General features: G+C 33.5%; 1 protein-coding gene across 1 annotated transcript in view; it reads left to right on the top strand.

Annotated features, from left to right (window-relative positions):
* The first annotated feature begins 3,759 nt into the window (after positions 1 to 3,759).
* Positions 3,760 to 17,139, top strand: part of LOC108917592 (calcitonin receptor-like) — a 121,981-nt gene continuing 108,601 nt past the window's right edge. The window contains exon 1 of the mRNA XM_018724282.2: positions 3,760 to 3,959. Within this exon, the coding sequence (XP_018579798.1) occupies positions 3,958 to 3,959 (2 nt within the window). The 5' untranslated portion in view covers positions 3,760 to 3,957. The remainder of the gene's footprint in view (positions 3,960 to 17,139) is intronic.

The raw sequence follows: 17,139 nt of genomic DNA, 5'->3' as shown, positions 1-17,139 counted from the left end.
TCACATAAATGAAAATGCAATTTTTTTAAATAAAATAAACTTTGAAACAGTGTCTAACAAGAAATCTAACGGGATACTCAAACAGTAATAGATACATAATGATTAATTAAATACACAAAAGTCGTATACCATTTCGTCTCGTTATACCAGATGTGAACTGGTAGCAACGGCTTTTCAAAGGCGGCAGTTTGGTATATTAATTGACCAGCGCCAGCGGAGGCTTGCCTCCGTTGACCTTCGTAAGGGTTCGGAACAGATTCGGATTTTAAAAAATAAATCTTCTAACTAATTTAGACTTCTCAATTATAATCTGACGGATCCAATTTGTAACCATTTTACTTCCCAAAGTAATGAAAAATATTCATACTTTTTCTGCGACGCTTTATGCCAAATTACTTTCTGTTCGATTCTCGCTCGATTTTTCTCCCGGGATCTATGTCGGGAAATGTTCACGCGACATGCAACACGACAGTCGTGCAATTTCTGCCACGCGTCCACCTTTGCTAATAATTTCCTTACTCCGTCTGGGTAAATTCCCGTGAAACTCGTGGCTTTTGACGGAATTAATCGACCAGCATTTCCCCGCAGCTTTTCCGAGTTATTACAATGTTTAGAAGGTTTCATCAATAAGCAATGCAGCCAAGCGTCATACTTGCACCATTACACAAAACTGAATTGATTGTAGTTACTTGTTCTACAACTGAACAAAGGGGTTGGAATTTTACTCGTAATCCAGAACGTAGTTTGGTAATAGATAATGCCAGAATGCTACTTCGGAGTTGATTAATTGGATCTGGTTAGCCCGAACACTGAGAAGAACCAAGACTAATGTAATGAACGTTTCAGGAAAATATGAAATTTTCAGTTGCATTCTTTCAGTGAATCGTAAAGGGTTTTGGATTCTAGACTCAATTTTGGTTGTTTATAAAAATTACGAAGCCTCATAAATGATTACAAATCACATGACCGTAGAGCACAGCAACCAACATTGCACGGTTGGTATTAACAACTAAAAAAAAGCTTCCGAAATCTGCAACTTGCCGAATAAAATTTCAAAAACCTGAACACATTTTGATTTCATTCTAAAAGAAAGGTAACGCATTCAGCGACTTACCGATATGATAGACGATAATATTAGATTTTTTTCTGGGGAGGGCCGTACACGCCCCTGCTCCCCTTAGCTACGCCCATGATTATAATCAATATAGGGTCAAATGTGAAAAGTATTAATTCCATAAAATCTAATTCATATGAACTTAAATGGTTTATAGCTATTATTTATCTTTATACAGGATGCTTGGGTTTATGGTTCCATTCATAGGATTTTTTAGTTTTGATATTTGAAAAAACATATTTTATAAAATATTTCGGATTTTGATGAAATTATATTTAACGATTTGTCTGATTAAAATTAAACATTCATTAAATTTGATTATCAAATCACTGCTTGTAACTCATTGTGGTGGTTCTAAGAAAAAAAATTCTATTTTATTCTAAGAACGGACCATTTTTGACTTATTTTTGCTTTTTTAACTTATATTAAATCAGCTATCAAGCACCGGAAATCTTCCCCGGAGTTTTTTCCCGGACTCTTTCTCCGAATTTCCCCCCGAAGTTTTCTCCCGGACCGATAGAGATTCAAAAAATAATATGAGTGTGCTATATAAACTATATTCGAGAAATACTTCTTCAAGGTGTTCAAGATTGGTTTAAAAAAATCAAATTTACTAATTGTTGTCAAACAAGCTAAAGATATTTCAATGAAATTTGGTAGACATTAGCTACCATCGAGGAGCATGTTTCGCAATGAAAAACATTTTTTTTATTTTGCGAGTGGCATCCGTACTAGCACGTTACTGGATATTTCTAGAGAAAAAATTGGTACGCCACTGCTTTTTCATTAAATAAAGTCCAGTTTTAGATTATTCTTTCAATTTAAACGAAAAAAGCTCTCTTCCGATCTTTCCGTACGACTTTTTCAAAAGTTTTGAAAGTGATTTCTGAAAAACAATTGAGCAAGTACGACAAAATAACAAAATCTCTCAAATTAATTAGTAACCGTGTCACACTTAATTAACTCTCCAGTAATTTGATTTGTAGTTATTGTAATTTTTTTCGTTATTATTAGTGTTATCCTGAATAATGCTTTTTAGTAACGAAGAATCCTGAAAAAATAGATCGAAATTTGTTTGAATTTTGAACACTCCAGAAGCCTAGAAATAACTATGGACACGGGAATAAATCTCTAATAATGTTTTATTTTAATGCATGGTGGTAATAGTTTAAATAACTAGATGGATTTCACAGGGTCTAACGACACTTACAGTGTACGATAATTCAATAAACAAAGAAATCTAAATAAAAAATTTAGATAAATTTGGAACGAATACACTGAAGATGAATTTTTCAAGACAAAACGTCTGAATCTGGTTCGGGCTGAGGCGTTCCGTTTTTGGGGTCATGAAGGCTTGCAAAAAATGTAATGAAATTTTCAGGGTCATATTTAAAAAAATGAAGTTGATGATGATCCTGGAGAGACGAAACGTTACATATAAAAATTGATTATGCCATTCGATAGATGGTCAAAAAGTGGTTAAGAGAAAGTGTTCTTTTTTTAATATTACCTCAAACAAGGGTGAAATTAAACAAAAACGGTTTTCCAAAATTTTTTTTTTTTTTCAAATATTTTGAAAACTAATCATGTTAGCCTTGATTTTTTAGAGGCATAATGTTGGTCCTCTGATTACGCAACTTTGCCCCCATTTAAGCTACTTCGTATCTCTTACAGTTTCCGAGATCCCTGTAGTGAGAAGCGAATTTGTAACAACCTATTATACAAAATCTGTATGAAATATTAACCCATACAAAAGGCAGAGTTCGCATCCATCCTACACAAGGTCAGATGGCAGCGCTCTTCCACTTTTTCTATAAGCTTAATTTTCTTCGTGATGGTTTTTTCATAGAATGTCTATTTTTCAAGTTATTCGAGAAAAACTACTGAAAAACGTCTTTTTTTAATAAAAAATGTACATCTTCAGTCACCAGTAACTCAGAAAATATTGATTGCTCAAAATTGATTGCTTATCGATTCCTGGAGTTAATTTAAATATTTTATATTTTACCCCCTAGAAGGGGTGGCTTCCACTCCCTGGGCAAAAGCGCTCATCGGCACTATATAAAATTTTTAACAATTGTATGTTTTTTAATGTTCAATGATTCGTCCACATTTACGTCAAACAAATATGGTGACTTTAAAATAACACGTAAGGTGTTACACCCTGTACGAATGAAGTTCGCCTCCTCTATAATCCAAAGCAAGCCTGTTCAACGGACACAAATGCAAAGGCGACGCGATTTTCTTGATCTCCACGCTCGGCAGCCTCGCACCAGCGCCGGTCGCAACCCGCCGACCACCAGTTTTCATCCGCACGCGTTCACGTTGCCACCTAGGCAGCGTCGCGACGTCAACGCCGTTCGAAACTAAAAACTTAAGTCGAAGTTGAAAACTCTCCGCATAGCCACAGGTGGCCATGTAAATTTTCTGAAAATAATTGAACGTCGCTAACAACTGAACGCGAATCGATCACTGCGATAGTTGAACCCCACAAATTTTGTTTTGGGAGTGTCTGCTACACCTTTTTGAATTGCAGTTAATGTTTCTTTACAACTACGTCGTACCGACTGTAAATATTGGGCCAGTAAACAGATAATAAATTCTGGCGGCTTAATTTCTTCTTACCAGACAGTAATTATAGTGCGAAGCGCGCAGTGTAAAGTTCGGATTTGTAAGTAATCGGGTGAGCGTTTTTGAGTGAGTTCAACGAAAATGTTGTCGATGGCCTACCGATGTTTCGTGACTAGACTGGGCGTTGAAGGAACTTTATGTGAGGACTAATAACTTTAAGAACAAAATATTCTATAGCAGCAGTCTCTAAAAGTTTCTGTGAAAATTTCATCATGTAAGTAGATTTCAGTTGTATTTCGAGCGGCAATGTATTGTGTACCACCGCGTATAAGTCGGGTGTTATTAAGCGAATTGAATTTCTATGGACGTAAAGTTGTACACTTGAACTCAAAAGAGAGATTCTCAAAGGTTGTTTTAAGGTTGTTTTCGTACACTGTTATTGCTATCAAAGTATGGTCATTAAGTGAAACAATTATGTAAACCCTTAAAAGAGTAAATATATCAGATTTTTAGAATATAATTCAGCATATTTTTTAATTGTACGTTTTACTTTAAAAAAATTTAGAATAGATCTAAAAATGTTTAAACTAAATAAAATATTAGCTAATAATAAAATATGTATTAAAAAAAGAAAATTTGTAAAAATATTGATTAGGTAAGGAATAATTTACGTTAAAATCTAGCTAGCACTTTTAGGCCAGTCATTCTACGGGAAAAAGAGCGATTTCAAGAAGAAATTGATAGCAGCAATCTGGCGACGGGATCTTGTTAGGGGGGATAGTTAATGAAAAATACATAAATTAGTACGGCCAATTTTGCCCCCACTCCGAATAAACAATGGTCAAAGTAAAAAAGTCTTCAATTGAAAGTTGTAGGCATTAAAAAACCTACAATTTTATTGTTTATGCATTAAAGAAGGGACATTATTTATCGAGATAATTGCAAAAAACATGTATTTTTGCAGTGTTTTTTAATTGTTAATAGCTTTTGCAATAATGGTCATAGGCGAATTTTAATCTACACTAAAAATGAGGGTATTATAACCCTTTATATGTGGCCACAAATTGGGCCCGATCGGTGCAATAGGGTTGAAATTAATGTTAATAAACAATGGAGCTGTAATTTTTTTAAAAAAGGGCTATCTCGACCCAGAAAGAGCGTAGGGCATATATTTTTTTAAATCTTTGTTTTTTAACCAGCTATCCGGTGATATGAGTGTCATGTTTCTGAGACCAGTAGTTCTGGAGTTACTTCTATTAATTTATAAACAAAACCTTTTTTGCATTGAAAAAAACGCAACAAAATTGAAAAAAATCGATTTTTTTTAACATACCATAATTTTCAGACTTATAACTATCATTTCCTGGCGTTTAAATTGATTTTTATGCACTCACTGACCAAGCTCAATCGTTTAAAACAATCGTGTTTGGGATAAACAACTGCAATTATTCATAAACTATTGCACCGATCGAGCCCAATTTGTGGCCACATATAAAGAGTTATAATACCCTCATTTTTAGTAGATTAAAATTCGCTTATGACCATTATTGCAAATGCTATTAACAATTAAAAAACACTGGAAAAATGCATGTTTTTTTGCAATTATCTCGATTAATAATGCACCGATTTTAATGCATAAACAATGAAATTGTAGGTTTTTTTAATACCTACAACTTTCATATGAAGGGTCTTTTTCTCTATCTTGCCTCTGAAAAATTGTATTTGAGAAAAATCTCATTTTAACTATTTTGACCATTATATATCGGAGTGGGGGCAAAATTGGCTGTATTAATTTATGTATTTTTCATTAACTATCCCCCCCCGCCTACAAGATTCCGTCGTCAGATTGCTGCTATCAATTTTTTTCACGTTTTTCCGTAGAATGACTGGACTAATTTGACACTGTCCCTTCAAAATTTCCTATTTTTCTAAATTCTTTGTGTTTTTACATAATTTTGTAGTATTAAATACCCATTTATTTCATTTGCAAGGATTTGAAAAAAAAATTCCAAGTAAAATCTTATCTATTAGGGCAAATTTTGTATGTTAGTGTTTGTCAATTAAGATAACAACAATACACAATATTTTTTGAAATATAATATAATTATTTATAAATTTCACTGTCAGTTATGTGTTTTTGTATTAATAATATTTAGACCTATAATTTCTAATTAATTACTAGCTGTTTGCTAGATATTGCTGGCATATACAGGGTGATTTCACTTTAAATACAGAAACTGCAGGAATAGTTTAGTTGCCAAAAAATAAGTAGAGTTTGCTCTATAAACTTTTTTCCTGAGGGACTGTATTCGAATAATTAATTAATTATGCAATTTTGCCCCATTTAAGCTACTTCGTATCTCTTAACGTCTCCGAGGTCCCTGTAGTGAGAAGCGATTTTGTAATTTTTTCCTTTTCGACTTTTCCCATTTACTTTTTATGACTTTTTTGAAGTTAAATTTTTTACAGTTTGTCATATATAACAATGTAAAATTTAATTTAAACAAAAAAATGTACGCTTGCTGAAAAACCCTCCTTTTTAAGAGGAACACAACTGACTGTCATAGATTCAATCAACTTCTACTCCTTAATATACAGAGTGTCCGGAAGCGAATGGGTCCTGCTGCTAGGGAAACTTCCCTGGATGAAAATAAACTCGTCTAGATCAAATTACCTCAGCATAATTTAACTTTCCTAAAAAGTTATGTTGTGTTACAAAATATTGAAATTAAATTTTACAAAGTTTTGGGGCCGATAACATTTTAAGAAAACTTAGTTTGACTTATGTAATTTGATCTAAATCAGTTTATTTACATCCAAGAAAGCTACTTTACATTCTAACATATAACGTGAACCTAACCTCAAATAAGTTTAATTAATTTTCACAGAGGCAGGTTACAGTTAACGATTTCTAGCAAATGGTGAAAAACTAACAATATAAGCGTATTTAGCATTCTCAAAAACTTTCTGTAGCTAGTTTATCTGGAAAAGATATGGATATTTGAAAAATTTTCATCTCATAAACAAAAGTTTTAGGCCAATGGTTCATAGAAAAAAATCGTATTATTTTAATGTTCTGTGCCAGACAAATTATGGACGTGACACTTTTTACTCAGAATTTGTATTAGAAAGACTATTGATGAACTTAAAACAATAGTTTTTTATTTTATTAAGAGAAATTTTTATAAGAATTAAACAAAACAACAAAGTAAATTTTCTTGATTCGTCTCGAGTTTCTACTGGTATTATAAATCTTACCTTCCTATCCAATGGGTTTAAATCCGCTAAACGAGGTGGTCAATAATTCACATTTCAAAAAAAAAATAGTGAAAGACGCTCTATCTATTGTTTTTCTGAAAAAACTAAGTGACGTTCTTTGTTACATAAAAAATGGCTCTACTCTCCATCTACACGCTACTGACTATAACTAGAAAATTAAAAAACGTTTCTTCATTTATAAGTTGTGCCAAATTTTATTTGAATCCACTTATAGAATCCTGAGATCCGTATAACAAAAGATATTCACTTTTTCAAAACCGACCACTGTATCTTGAAAAAAAATTGTCTCGTTCCTGAGACAAAAGTAATTCCATTTAAATTAATATCAACCCTTACGGGACTATTTCATTGACAGTCTGAATGATATATAATGAATTTGGCAGCAATATCATCATATTAAGTGATATATTGAGTTCGAGAGTTATTTTAGAAGATGTCACCCCTTGTCAAAACTACTAAAACGCCTTAGTGGATTATACCACTAATTATTCTTGCAAATGCGGCACCGGCCACGTCAAACACGTTAGGAGTGTTCAATTACGTGAAGGCGTCAATCATTTCCGAAATATTACATAAATTATTAGTCAGGTATAAATTATATTTCGCCCAGTATCCTTGGTTGTATTTAAAACAGAAAAAATGTTCCACATGATCGAAATTTTTATTAATTATCACAACAGATAATGGAAAAAAACATTACTCTACAGATCTTTTTGTAGTTACGATATGACTTTCTGCTTAAGTCTCACTCTTATAATTAAAAAAATATATTATTTTATCCGCGCGTTTCCAGATACACGTTCATAAGAACTTCTTCTTTGATTTGTGACATATAATCCATTCTATTTTAGTTACGATCTTAAATATTTAGTGATATAAAGGGATAAACTACTTCTTCCAACTATACATCATAGTAGGTATCTATTACTGTCAATCGGAGTTATTCTTTAACTAAAAGTCATCATCATCAATCAGCTCTTACTGTTAATCCGACCCAACTTTCCCATCCATTTTCTGTATCGACTGACTTGACTTCAGTTGGCATCAATTTAAGGTCGAATGAAGAGTATGAAATAGACTTGCAGACACAAGTAAAACAAATTTAGATGTATGTATTGTAACGAGCGTTCAAATAAAAACGTGGTCAAGTTGGTTCTGAAAATTTGGACGTAGGGCGTAGCGTATAGCAAATGAACTTAAACGTCATCTGTCAAAGCGCTATATCGCCGCTATCAATTTGAATATTTTCGTTTTAAAAAGCGTTTAAAATGGTGTTTTCTCAAGAACAAAAAGTGTTTATCATAGAGTCCTACTTTAGAAATGGACGCAAGATTGATGGAATATGGAAGTATTCTATTGAGGAATGTTTCATAGAATTTCAAAATCAATTTCCCGGCGTTGTTGAGTACAAAATTTTTCAAAGTGCAGTTCAGCGTTGTGTTAATGTTTTTCGTGAAACGGGCAGTGTAACAAGAAAAGAAGGAAGCGGCCGACCTAAAAAGCGGACTGAAGAATTAAAAGAAAATGTCCAACAAATAATGGAAAATGCGCCAAGAACTTCTGTACGTGTTTTATCACAAATGGTGGGAGTATCAGTCGGTACCTGCCACACAGTGTTAAAAAAAGATTTGCGTTTGTTCTCCTATCGTTTAACTTGTCAGCAAGAACTTCATGAAGTTGATTTTCCGCGACGGGCTGTATTTTGTGAATGGTTTTTAAACAACTACGGTGAACTTCATAATATCACCTTTTTTTCTGATGAAGCCTGGTTTCATTTAAGTGGTTACGTAAACTCACAGAATATGAGAATGTGGTCTTCTGAAAAACCAGATAACTTTTTTGTCGAGGGCCCTCTACACGCTCAAAAAATTGGAGTTTGGTGTGCTCTCAATCGAAGGAGGATTTATGGACCTATTTTTTTTAATGGTACTCTTACTGCGCAAAGGTATAGAGAAGAAATTATCGCTCCTTTTGTTAACCAGCTGGAAGAAAACGAAATTACAAACTTTTACTTTCAACAAGATGGCGCAAGGGCACATACGGCAGGCGAGACGATGAATATGTTGAGGGAAGTTTTCCAAAATCGACTAATAAGTCTCAATGCTGAACATGAATTTCCACCGAGGTCATGTGATATTACGCCGTGTGATTTCTTTTTGTGGCCTTACCTTAAAAACACTATTTTTGAACTGCCTATTCCTGATTTAAACCATCTGCAGGCTCGACTTATAGACAAGATTCGTGAAATTAACAATACCCCGAGCATCTTAGAAAATGTCTTTAATTCTTTGAGGAACAGGTGTGAAAAGTGCTTGGAACAAGGAGGGGGACACTTTCAGCAGCTGCTTTAATTTATTGTTATAACAAGGAGGGGGACACTTTCCGCAGCTCCTTTAATTGTTTGTTATTGTTATCACGATTATTCTTTAAAATAAAGTTATATAGTCATTAACGTTATTGAAACTGACAGCTGCTATACAGCTCGTTGAGAAATGAGGTTAAGTTGGTCGCTATAAGCTACTCCCTACGTCCAATGTGTCAGAGCCAACTTCGACCACGTTTTTATTTGAACGCTCGTTATATAACCTCGTGGACAAGACCCCTAATCGTTGATATTGCCGCAAACAACTACTTTACGTGCTTCCTGCCCCGATTAGCATTGAATTACACCAGCAATATCTAGTAAACGTATATAACAAAAATATCTAAATATTAATTTATTAATTAACACCTAAATACAAATTAATTTGAAAAACATATACGTAGCATATGGAAATATGCTTTATACTTTTTCTAACATTACGTTCTACAAACTATACACCACTACCACTACACAGGGTGTAGAAAGTTTGACTGAAGTTTGAATTGTAAGTGCAAATTAAAACAAAAAAATAGTAAGGAATGTGGGGACCGCGTAACCGGGTGTCTTGGCCGGCGGATTTCGATCTGCCGAGGCAAGCATCACGGACGCAGGCTGGAATTTGGATGGGTGACCTAAGGCAGGCTCGGGGACGTGGCTGTGGCAGCCTACCAGAGACCTGGGTCGCCCAACATTTGCCGCATGCGTGTGGTCCCCGATAAATGGTAATGAGAACAGAGCAAAGAAAATCTCTGTAACTCAAGACCATGCTATCATACATAAACTGTACGAGACTTTGCCACCAAGCCACCCGTGTAGTAAATAGGATGGTTTGAAGAAAAGTACTCGAGTAATGAAGGAGGGTGTACAAGGGGCCTAATAAGGCCTAGGTGCCGCGGTGGAAAAACAATTCCACCACCCTCCGACATACATACATACATAGTAAGGAATATGAGCATTTTTTCTGGACCTCGTTAAAAATTTTCAAAAGTATTCGGACTCCATTTAAAATTACCTGCCGACCCCTGGTTTAGAGTAAGGTATGAAATGAAATACAAGTTTCACGAAATCCCAAAAACAAGAAAATGTAAAACCTTTTCCTTTCGTTCGTTTTCTTCATTAAAATTCAATTAATTTCGTTTTTTTTTGTAAATTTTTATATATTTTTTACATTACCGCTCTATTGGAGATAAAGGAATAAAAACCATTTCCGTTCCGTATATCCACGCTATAAAAAAGAACTACCTAATAAAGCGGATAGATCGTCACCCAGACACGTCGCTACCAAAATAGAATTTAATAACTACGTATCACTGAATAAATATTTTCTTTATCGCAAGCCTTATTGTCAGCAGTTCTTTCGCTCCGATCTATTTCAGGAGGGAAACCGGGAATTTGGCTACATCTAATCCTGCGTTCTGCTGGATCCTCCGAAAAATAGACCAGCGATCGCCTGTTGCTTTTTTCGACAAGGAAATTTATTGTAAGGCTCAATATAAAGCCAGCGCACGTAGTTATTCGAAGGTACAATCTTGTCTACTCGAGCGGATAACCAGATATTTACTTATCCCCCGATAAAGTCGAATTCGAGATGTAAAATAACGGTCGATGAGACAATCTGAGATTTTATTCATCCACTGTTGGTTCAATGATTGGGCAGATTTTTTACAAAGAAATCACATCACCATTTTATTCACTAGCCATGTTTAGCAATGTGTAACACAATTTTCAATACAGTCCAGGAAAGTTAGACATAAAAAGACGGAATAAGCGAACTATTTTAATCTGTTAAATTTCAAAAAATATTTTAAAATTTTTTAAATGATTTAAAAAGTAATTAGTGAAATAATTTGAAATTGTTTTCGATACATTGTATGTATACATTGTCCAAAATCTGAAGGCTTTTCGTAAAATTTACATGGTCCAGTGGCGGAGATACAGGGTATCAGTGGCATATTTTTCTAAATAAAATAGTACGCCACTGCTTTACGGTAACAACCATGATATTTTCGGATTCGTCTTCAAATTTTCTACAAATTACTATTTTATTTGAGTAAATGCTCATAAATACCTCCATTTCTACGAACACAGGCCCGACATCTTTTTAGTAAAGAAAATATAATTTGTTCGAAATTTATTGTTGCTTGAATCTCATATACCATGCTTGAATCTGATGAAAAGCATTATTTTTTCTAACTGCTCAGAATGTCAAAGTTGCTATCGTATACAACGGTAAAAATAGTGTATTACCTCCGGATTCTTGACGCACGCACCGATTTCCATGAAAATTGGTGAGTAACCTCATTTCACCCTCCTTTACAAAAGTTACATATCCATAATGTGTGCTTATTGTCTTTAGGGGGTGAAAACTTCTTGCAAAAAACGTAAAAACCATAGATTTAAGAGTTATATCAATAGAATAAGCATTATTTTATGTTTTGAATAATAATTTTCGATTTGTAGCACCATTTCAACCCTTAAAATCCACCATTTATGAGGAAAAAAAAAACAAAAATTAGTTTTCGCGGCTCTGAAATATTTTGATGAAGCAATAATGAAGAATTGAATATTTTTTGCGGCAACTGCAAGTCGTACCGCATCCTTTTTTGCAATTGCAAAATATCATATTTAAAAGTTCTTCGGGCGCAGGCTGATTGAACATTTTGATTGGCTGGAGAGAATTTTTTTAATCCATCCCCAATCAGTTGGATTAATGCTATCATTACCAAGTCACACCTGAGTTTGTAAAAAAACTCTCTTAATGTGTTGGTCCGAGCATCAACTGTGTGGGCAAGAGATGATAGTTTCACAGACGTTTTCTTTTTTAGTAGCCTTAACGAAGAACTCGAACTGCAAGCGCTCCAGAACAGACGATCCGACAATTTTCACTGAATAATACAATTCGTTTTTTCTCGATAACTTTTTTATTTTTTTTTATTTTTCATCGCTCCAAAAAGCAATTTGCAGGGAATTGCAAGAGCTACAAATCAACCTCTATAGTTGAAGGGTCTTGAACTCTTCGTTTTCGAGATCTTTAGGTTTTAAGGGCTCAAAGAAGGTGGTCTTTACACCCAAATGCAAACTAAAAAACGTAATATCTCAGTAAATTTTTGCTCTACAGAAAAATTGATAGAAAGCAAAAATATTATTAAAAAAAAAATTTAATTTTGAACTCTTGCATTTTTCACGTATATTGTTTAGTTTTTGAGTTATTTCGAAAAAAAGGAACTTTTTTTTAAATAAAAATTATTATTTTTTTCATTATTTCAAACTTTTTTTTTAAATTTAGGCATTCTAAACCGGTCAAACTTGCAAAGCCTATTATTAGTACCTAAATAAAGTCAACTGTGCATGAATTACGCTTAATTTCTATTTTTATGGTTCAGCCATAGACTTTATTGTTGATTTTTTTTGCCCGAAAAAATGAGATGACCATTTTATTTTCATCATAACTCCGCGATTTTTTAGGCTACAAAATTCTTTCAAAAGGCATTTTAAAGGTCTTTCCAAGCACTTTAAAAAAGGTTATATTAATTTTCTTCGAAAAATTAGTTCTTTCGCCATTATTTTACGGTAAAAGGTTCGATTTTACTTTCCGAAAAATAAACAATCACCTTTAGAGAGCGATAATTCGGATATTATTATATCTACGGTAATCAACAAAAAATGAATCGATTCATTATTTCAAAAGCTTTATTTTTGCTTTATATGGGGTTTTCGATAAAACGCAAGGTTTTTGAGCTACTTATCAAAAATGGTTGAAAAACATGCACTTTTTAGATGAAAAATCAACATTTTCAATCGCAAATAACTCGGAAAATATTAATTTTTGGAAAAAACGTTATAGAGCATTTTTTACTGATAATTTATCCCTCTATTGATTCTTGCTACTGAGATGGGTGCCTTCATTGCCACCCCCGAGAAGGAGTGGTATTCACCCCCAGGGTGAAATCACACATCGGCACTATGTAACTTTTATTTCTTGAGCAATTTTCTACTTACTGTTAAAATTTCACGTAAATCGGTGTATGTGTCAAGAATTCGGACCTAAAAACCGTCATATACTGAGCTAGTAGCCCACTATGTAATTTTAAAAAACATTATAATCGAAAGTTGTGTGAAGCGTGTTCTCATTTTTTCCTTATTTTCCTGGACTAATAAGAGTTCCAGGCAACTCATAGCATCTCGATGTATTGGACAGTATATCAGTTCTGGCAGCGGCATTATTTAAGAATGCTTGAAAATTTAAAATTTTGTGTTAGAGATAAATTTTTAATCACTTAGAATGAGGCCACTGAGCAGATCCTTGGGAAGTTAGACCCAGAAACCCTCTTTCCCAACTTTCCTGATTGGATTTAAATTTGTGGTTTATACACAGTGTTTTGCAGTAAATCCTCCACTCTGATGAAGTAACATTTCTTTATTTTCTAGTCAGATTATAAATTCAATTCAAATTTTTTAAATACAATACCTGTGTTTCCGAGTGCGTTCTTTCAAAATGGTAATAGAAGACGCGAAAATATACAATTTTCAACAAGCATCCTGTGGTCTAAAATATCATGTATTCCAGAAAATGAATCAAGAATTATTACGCGAAGGTTCTCATCAACTGTTTACAATGGAGTAATTAGGTCAAGTTTAATGTGGTTATTTGCACGGTGTGACCGTAAACATGTCTTACTTGCTCTTGTAGACTGATTTATATTGTTTTATTTCATTTAAAAAATTATCTGATAAAATATTAATGCGCGGAGAGTGCGAATATGATTTAAATACAACTAGTCGGTTGTATTGGACTCGTCTTGGAACAGTTCAAAGACTACAGTACACTGGTAGAGTGAAGCCAGCCAGGTTATGACCAAGAAAGATCGTAACAAATCTTAAATGGAGAGGAAGACATCTTGTGATGGAAAACCTGAGCCTCAGTACCCGCAATATTGCACGTGACGTATGTTAAGGGGGAAGTTACTGCACTCTTGTCATATGCAACATCTGACTGCAAAATATTGGTGGTTTCAGCAGCAAGTGATATACAACAACCAAATTATATATACATGGTACTTTTCACAGACGAACATTGTTTACAAGAGATGGAATACCGAATTTTTGTAACACTCACTATTGCATGGTGCAATGGTGAGCATCACGCTGTACAGAATTCACGTTTCTAGCAGCGGTTTTCAGTGAATGTATGTTGTCAAGTTTCCAAGTCACGTGATACCGAACTTAGGCAACCAACATTGCACGTTTGGCACTGTCAACTAAAAATTTCTAAAGCTTAGCGTCATCAGTATTAATGATTCGTTTACAATGATAGACCGCTGAACGAGATGTCGGGAAAAATTGCCAGTCACCAGTTAACAAAATAATAATAATAATAATAATAATAATTTTATTGTCCATAAGATCATTGAAATGACATGGGACACGTCAAAATAGGTGGTAAAAATGGCAAATTACAAATATAAATGTACCTAAAGACTTACATATAAGAATATAACATACATACAGAAGAAAATGACAATAAAATACAAATAAGATGTAGATAAAGTAGAAAATATAAAATTAAATCAATATACTAGATAGATATTCGTGTACAGAATAGAAGCAATGTTCCATTGACAAAATCTCAACTTCCCGCTTATAAATTTTTAGATTATATATCAATTTTATTCTATTCGGCAACTTGTTATACAATATAATCCCCATGTATTGCGGACTCTTTTCAAAGAAAGTCAAACTATGTATAGGAACAATCAAATCATGACGAGATCTCATCAGATAATTATGATAAAAATTATTCATTCTGAAATCGTTAATATTAGTTTTTACATACAACAGTAATTCTAGAATATAAATACATGGAAGCGACAGTAGCTTTAAATCTTTAAATTTAGATCTACAAGACTCCCTTGGGCTTAGCAATAAAATATTTCTAATTGCTCTCTTTTGCATTATAAAAGCCCTGCTAACAAAACTAGATGAACCCCAAAAAATTATCCCGTATTTAAGCCTTGAAAAGCAATGCGCATAATAATAGGATAACAGCACTGACTTATTAACAATATATCTAAGTCTATACAATGCAAAACAAACAGTTGCAAACTTTTTACAGAGAGTATCTATATGAGATTCCCAACTCAAAGTGTTGTTTAAATACAAACCCAAAAATTTGGTTTCTTGCACCTGTTTTATGGATCTTTGATCGATTCTAAGCAGATGACTAAAATTCGTACTGTTGACTCTAGGAGTAAAATTCATAATAACAGTTTTATCTTTGTTCATAATAAGATGATTCTTTCTGAACCAATTACAAAGGTCATTTAACTTTGATTGAGCTGTATTTGTTAATCTAATGTAATCATATTCAGACACCAAATATGAGGTATCATCAGCAAAAAGTACAAGACTTCCATTGCTAACACTACACACCAAATCATTGACATATATTATAAATAATAAGGGCCCCAAAACTGACTCCTGGGGAACTCCGCAAGTAATAGGCTCAGGTTTTGAACAGAAGTTATTAACCTCTGTAAGTTGCTTCCTCTCAGATAAATAGGATTTGAGCCAGTCACCAAGTTTACCTCTAAATCCATATTTATATAACTTCTCATTTAGTATGCCGTGATTAACAGTCATCAGCCGGTGAAACAGAATGTTTTGTCTTACTGTTTTGATAGTTTTTAATTTTTACAAAATTTAGTTGATAGACAACTTTTTACTGTATTTATTTGTAATGTAACGTGAGTAATTTTTCTGCTTCAATATTATGATTACCATGACTTTTTTAAATGCCTGCATTTCGATTATGGAAAATGAAAAATTCTCGAGGAAGAGAAATTTAAACACCTGTTACAAACCTGGAGAAACATTTGAAAAATCACATTACTGTACATTAAACAAAGAGAGCAGAGAGAACTTTTTTTAATGACATCGACACTATCGAAGTGAGAGGCGGTTGCGAGCGTGATTAGGCATAAATTATCCTCACATTACTTTAAGGATATTTCTCAGGGACAGATCGGAGACAAGTAAATCTCAAAAATACTTAAGACTTAGACTTCGCGTAAGCGACAGAATCTCCAAATTAAATTTATAATATGGCATTGGAGAAATAACTAACATAAATCAGGAAGTTGGATTCTGTGTGTTTTTTTATTATATTAGTTTAAAATGCGGACATATCGGCACTATGCCAACCTAGTTTGCTTCAACAACTGTGAATCTTGCTTTTTATTGAACTGAGTGAAACAATTTTGTAGAAGGAACATCAATATTTACCACAGGTTCTAGGTCATTTTGGCACTTCACTTATTGTTAGTAAAAATAGAATACTTTACTACTCTAAGAAACAACTTGTATGAACATCCTGTATATAAACACACACATACCACTTAACCACAGCACCGCTTCACCGACAACAAAAAAGTAAAAATTAAAAAAAGAATGAGTCCGCTTAAACATTTATTCATAAATAATTTTGCTAATAACTTAAACAATAGAAGATTTCCGTAATGAAAACTGACCTAAACCTAAAACTAATAAAACAATTTTACGGTTTACTACAAAAATAAATAAGCAGAAGCCACGGTATCTGCAGCAACAAGTATTCGCCTCCTTCTTGTAGAAAATAATTCCAGAAGTTATATACAGGGTGGGCCATTAGTGTGAGAAAGTAAAATAACTCCCTTGTTATTCGTAATACAGATAAAAAGTTTATATAAAAGTTGTACAGAATCAAAAAACTTAAAGGACGAAATTAATTTAAAACACACAGGGCGATAAGTAAAAACGGGACACGCCGAGAAAATTC

This window comes from Anoplophora glabripennis, unplaced genomic scaffold (assembly GCF_000390285.2).
Source record: "Anoplophora glabripennis isolate ALB-LARVAE unplaced genomic scaffold, Agla_2.0 scaffold80, whole genome shotgun sequence".
NCBI lineage: Eukaryota > Metazoa > Arthropoda > Insecta > Coleoptera > Cerambycidae > Anoplophora > Anoplophora glabripennis.
The sequence above is the reverse complement of the archived record's forward strand: the minus strand, read 5'-3'. Positions and strand labels throughout refer to the sequence as shown.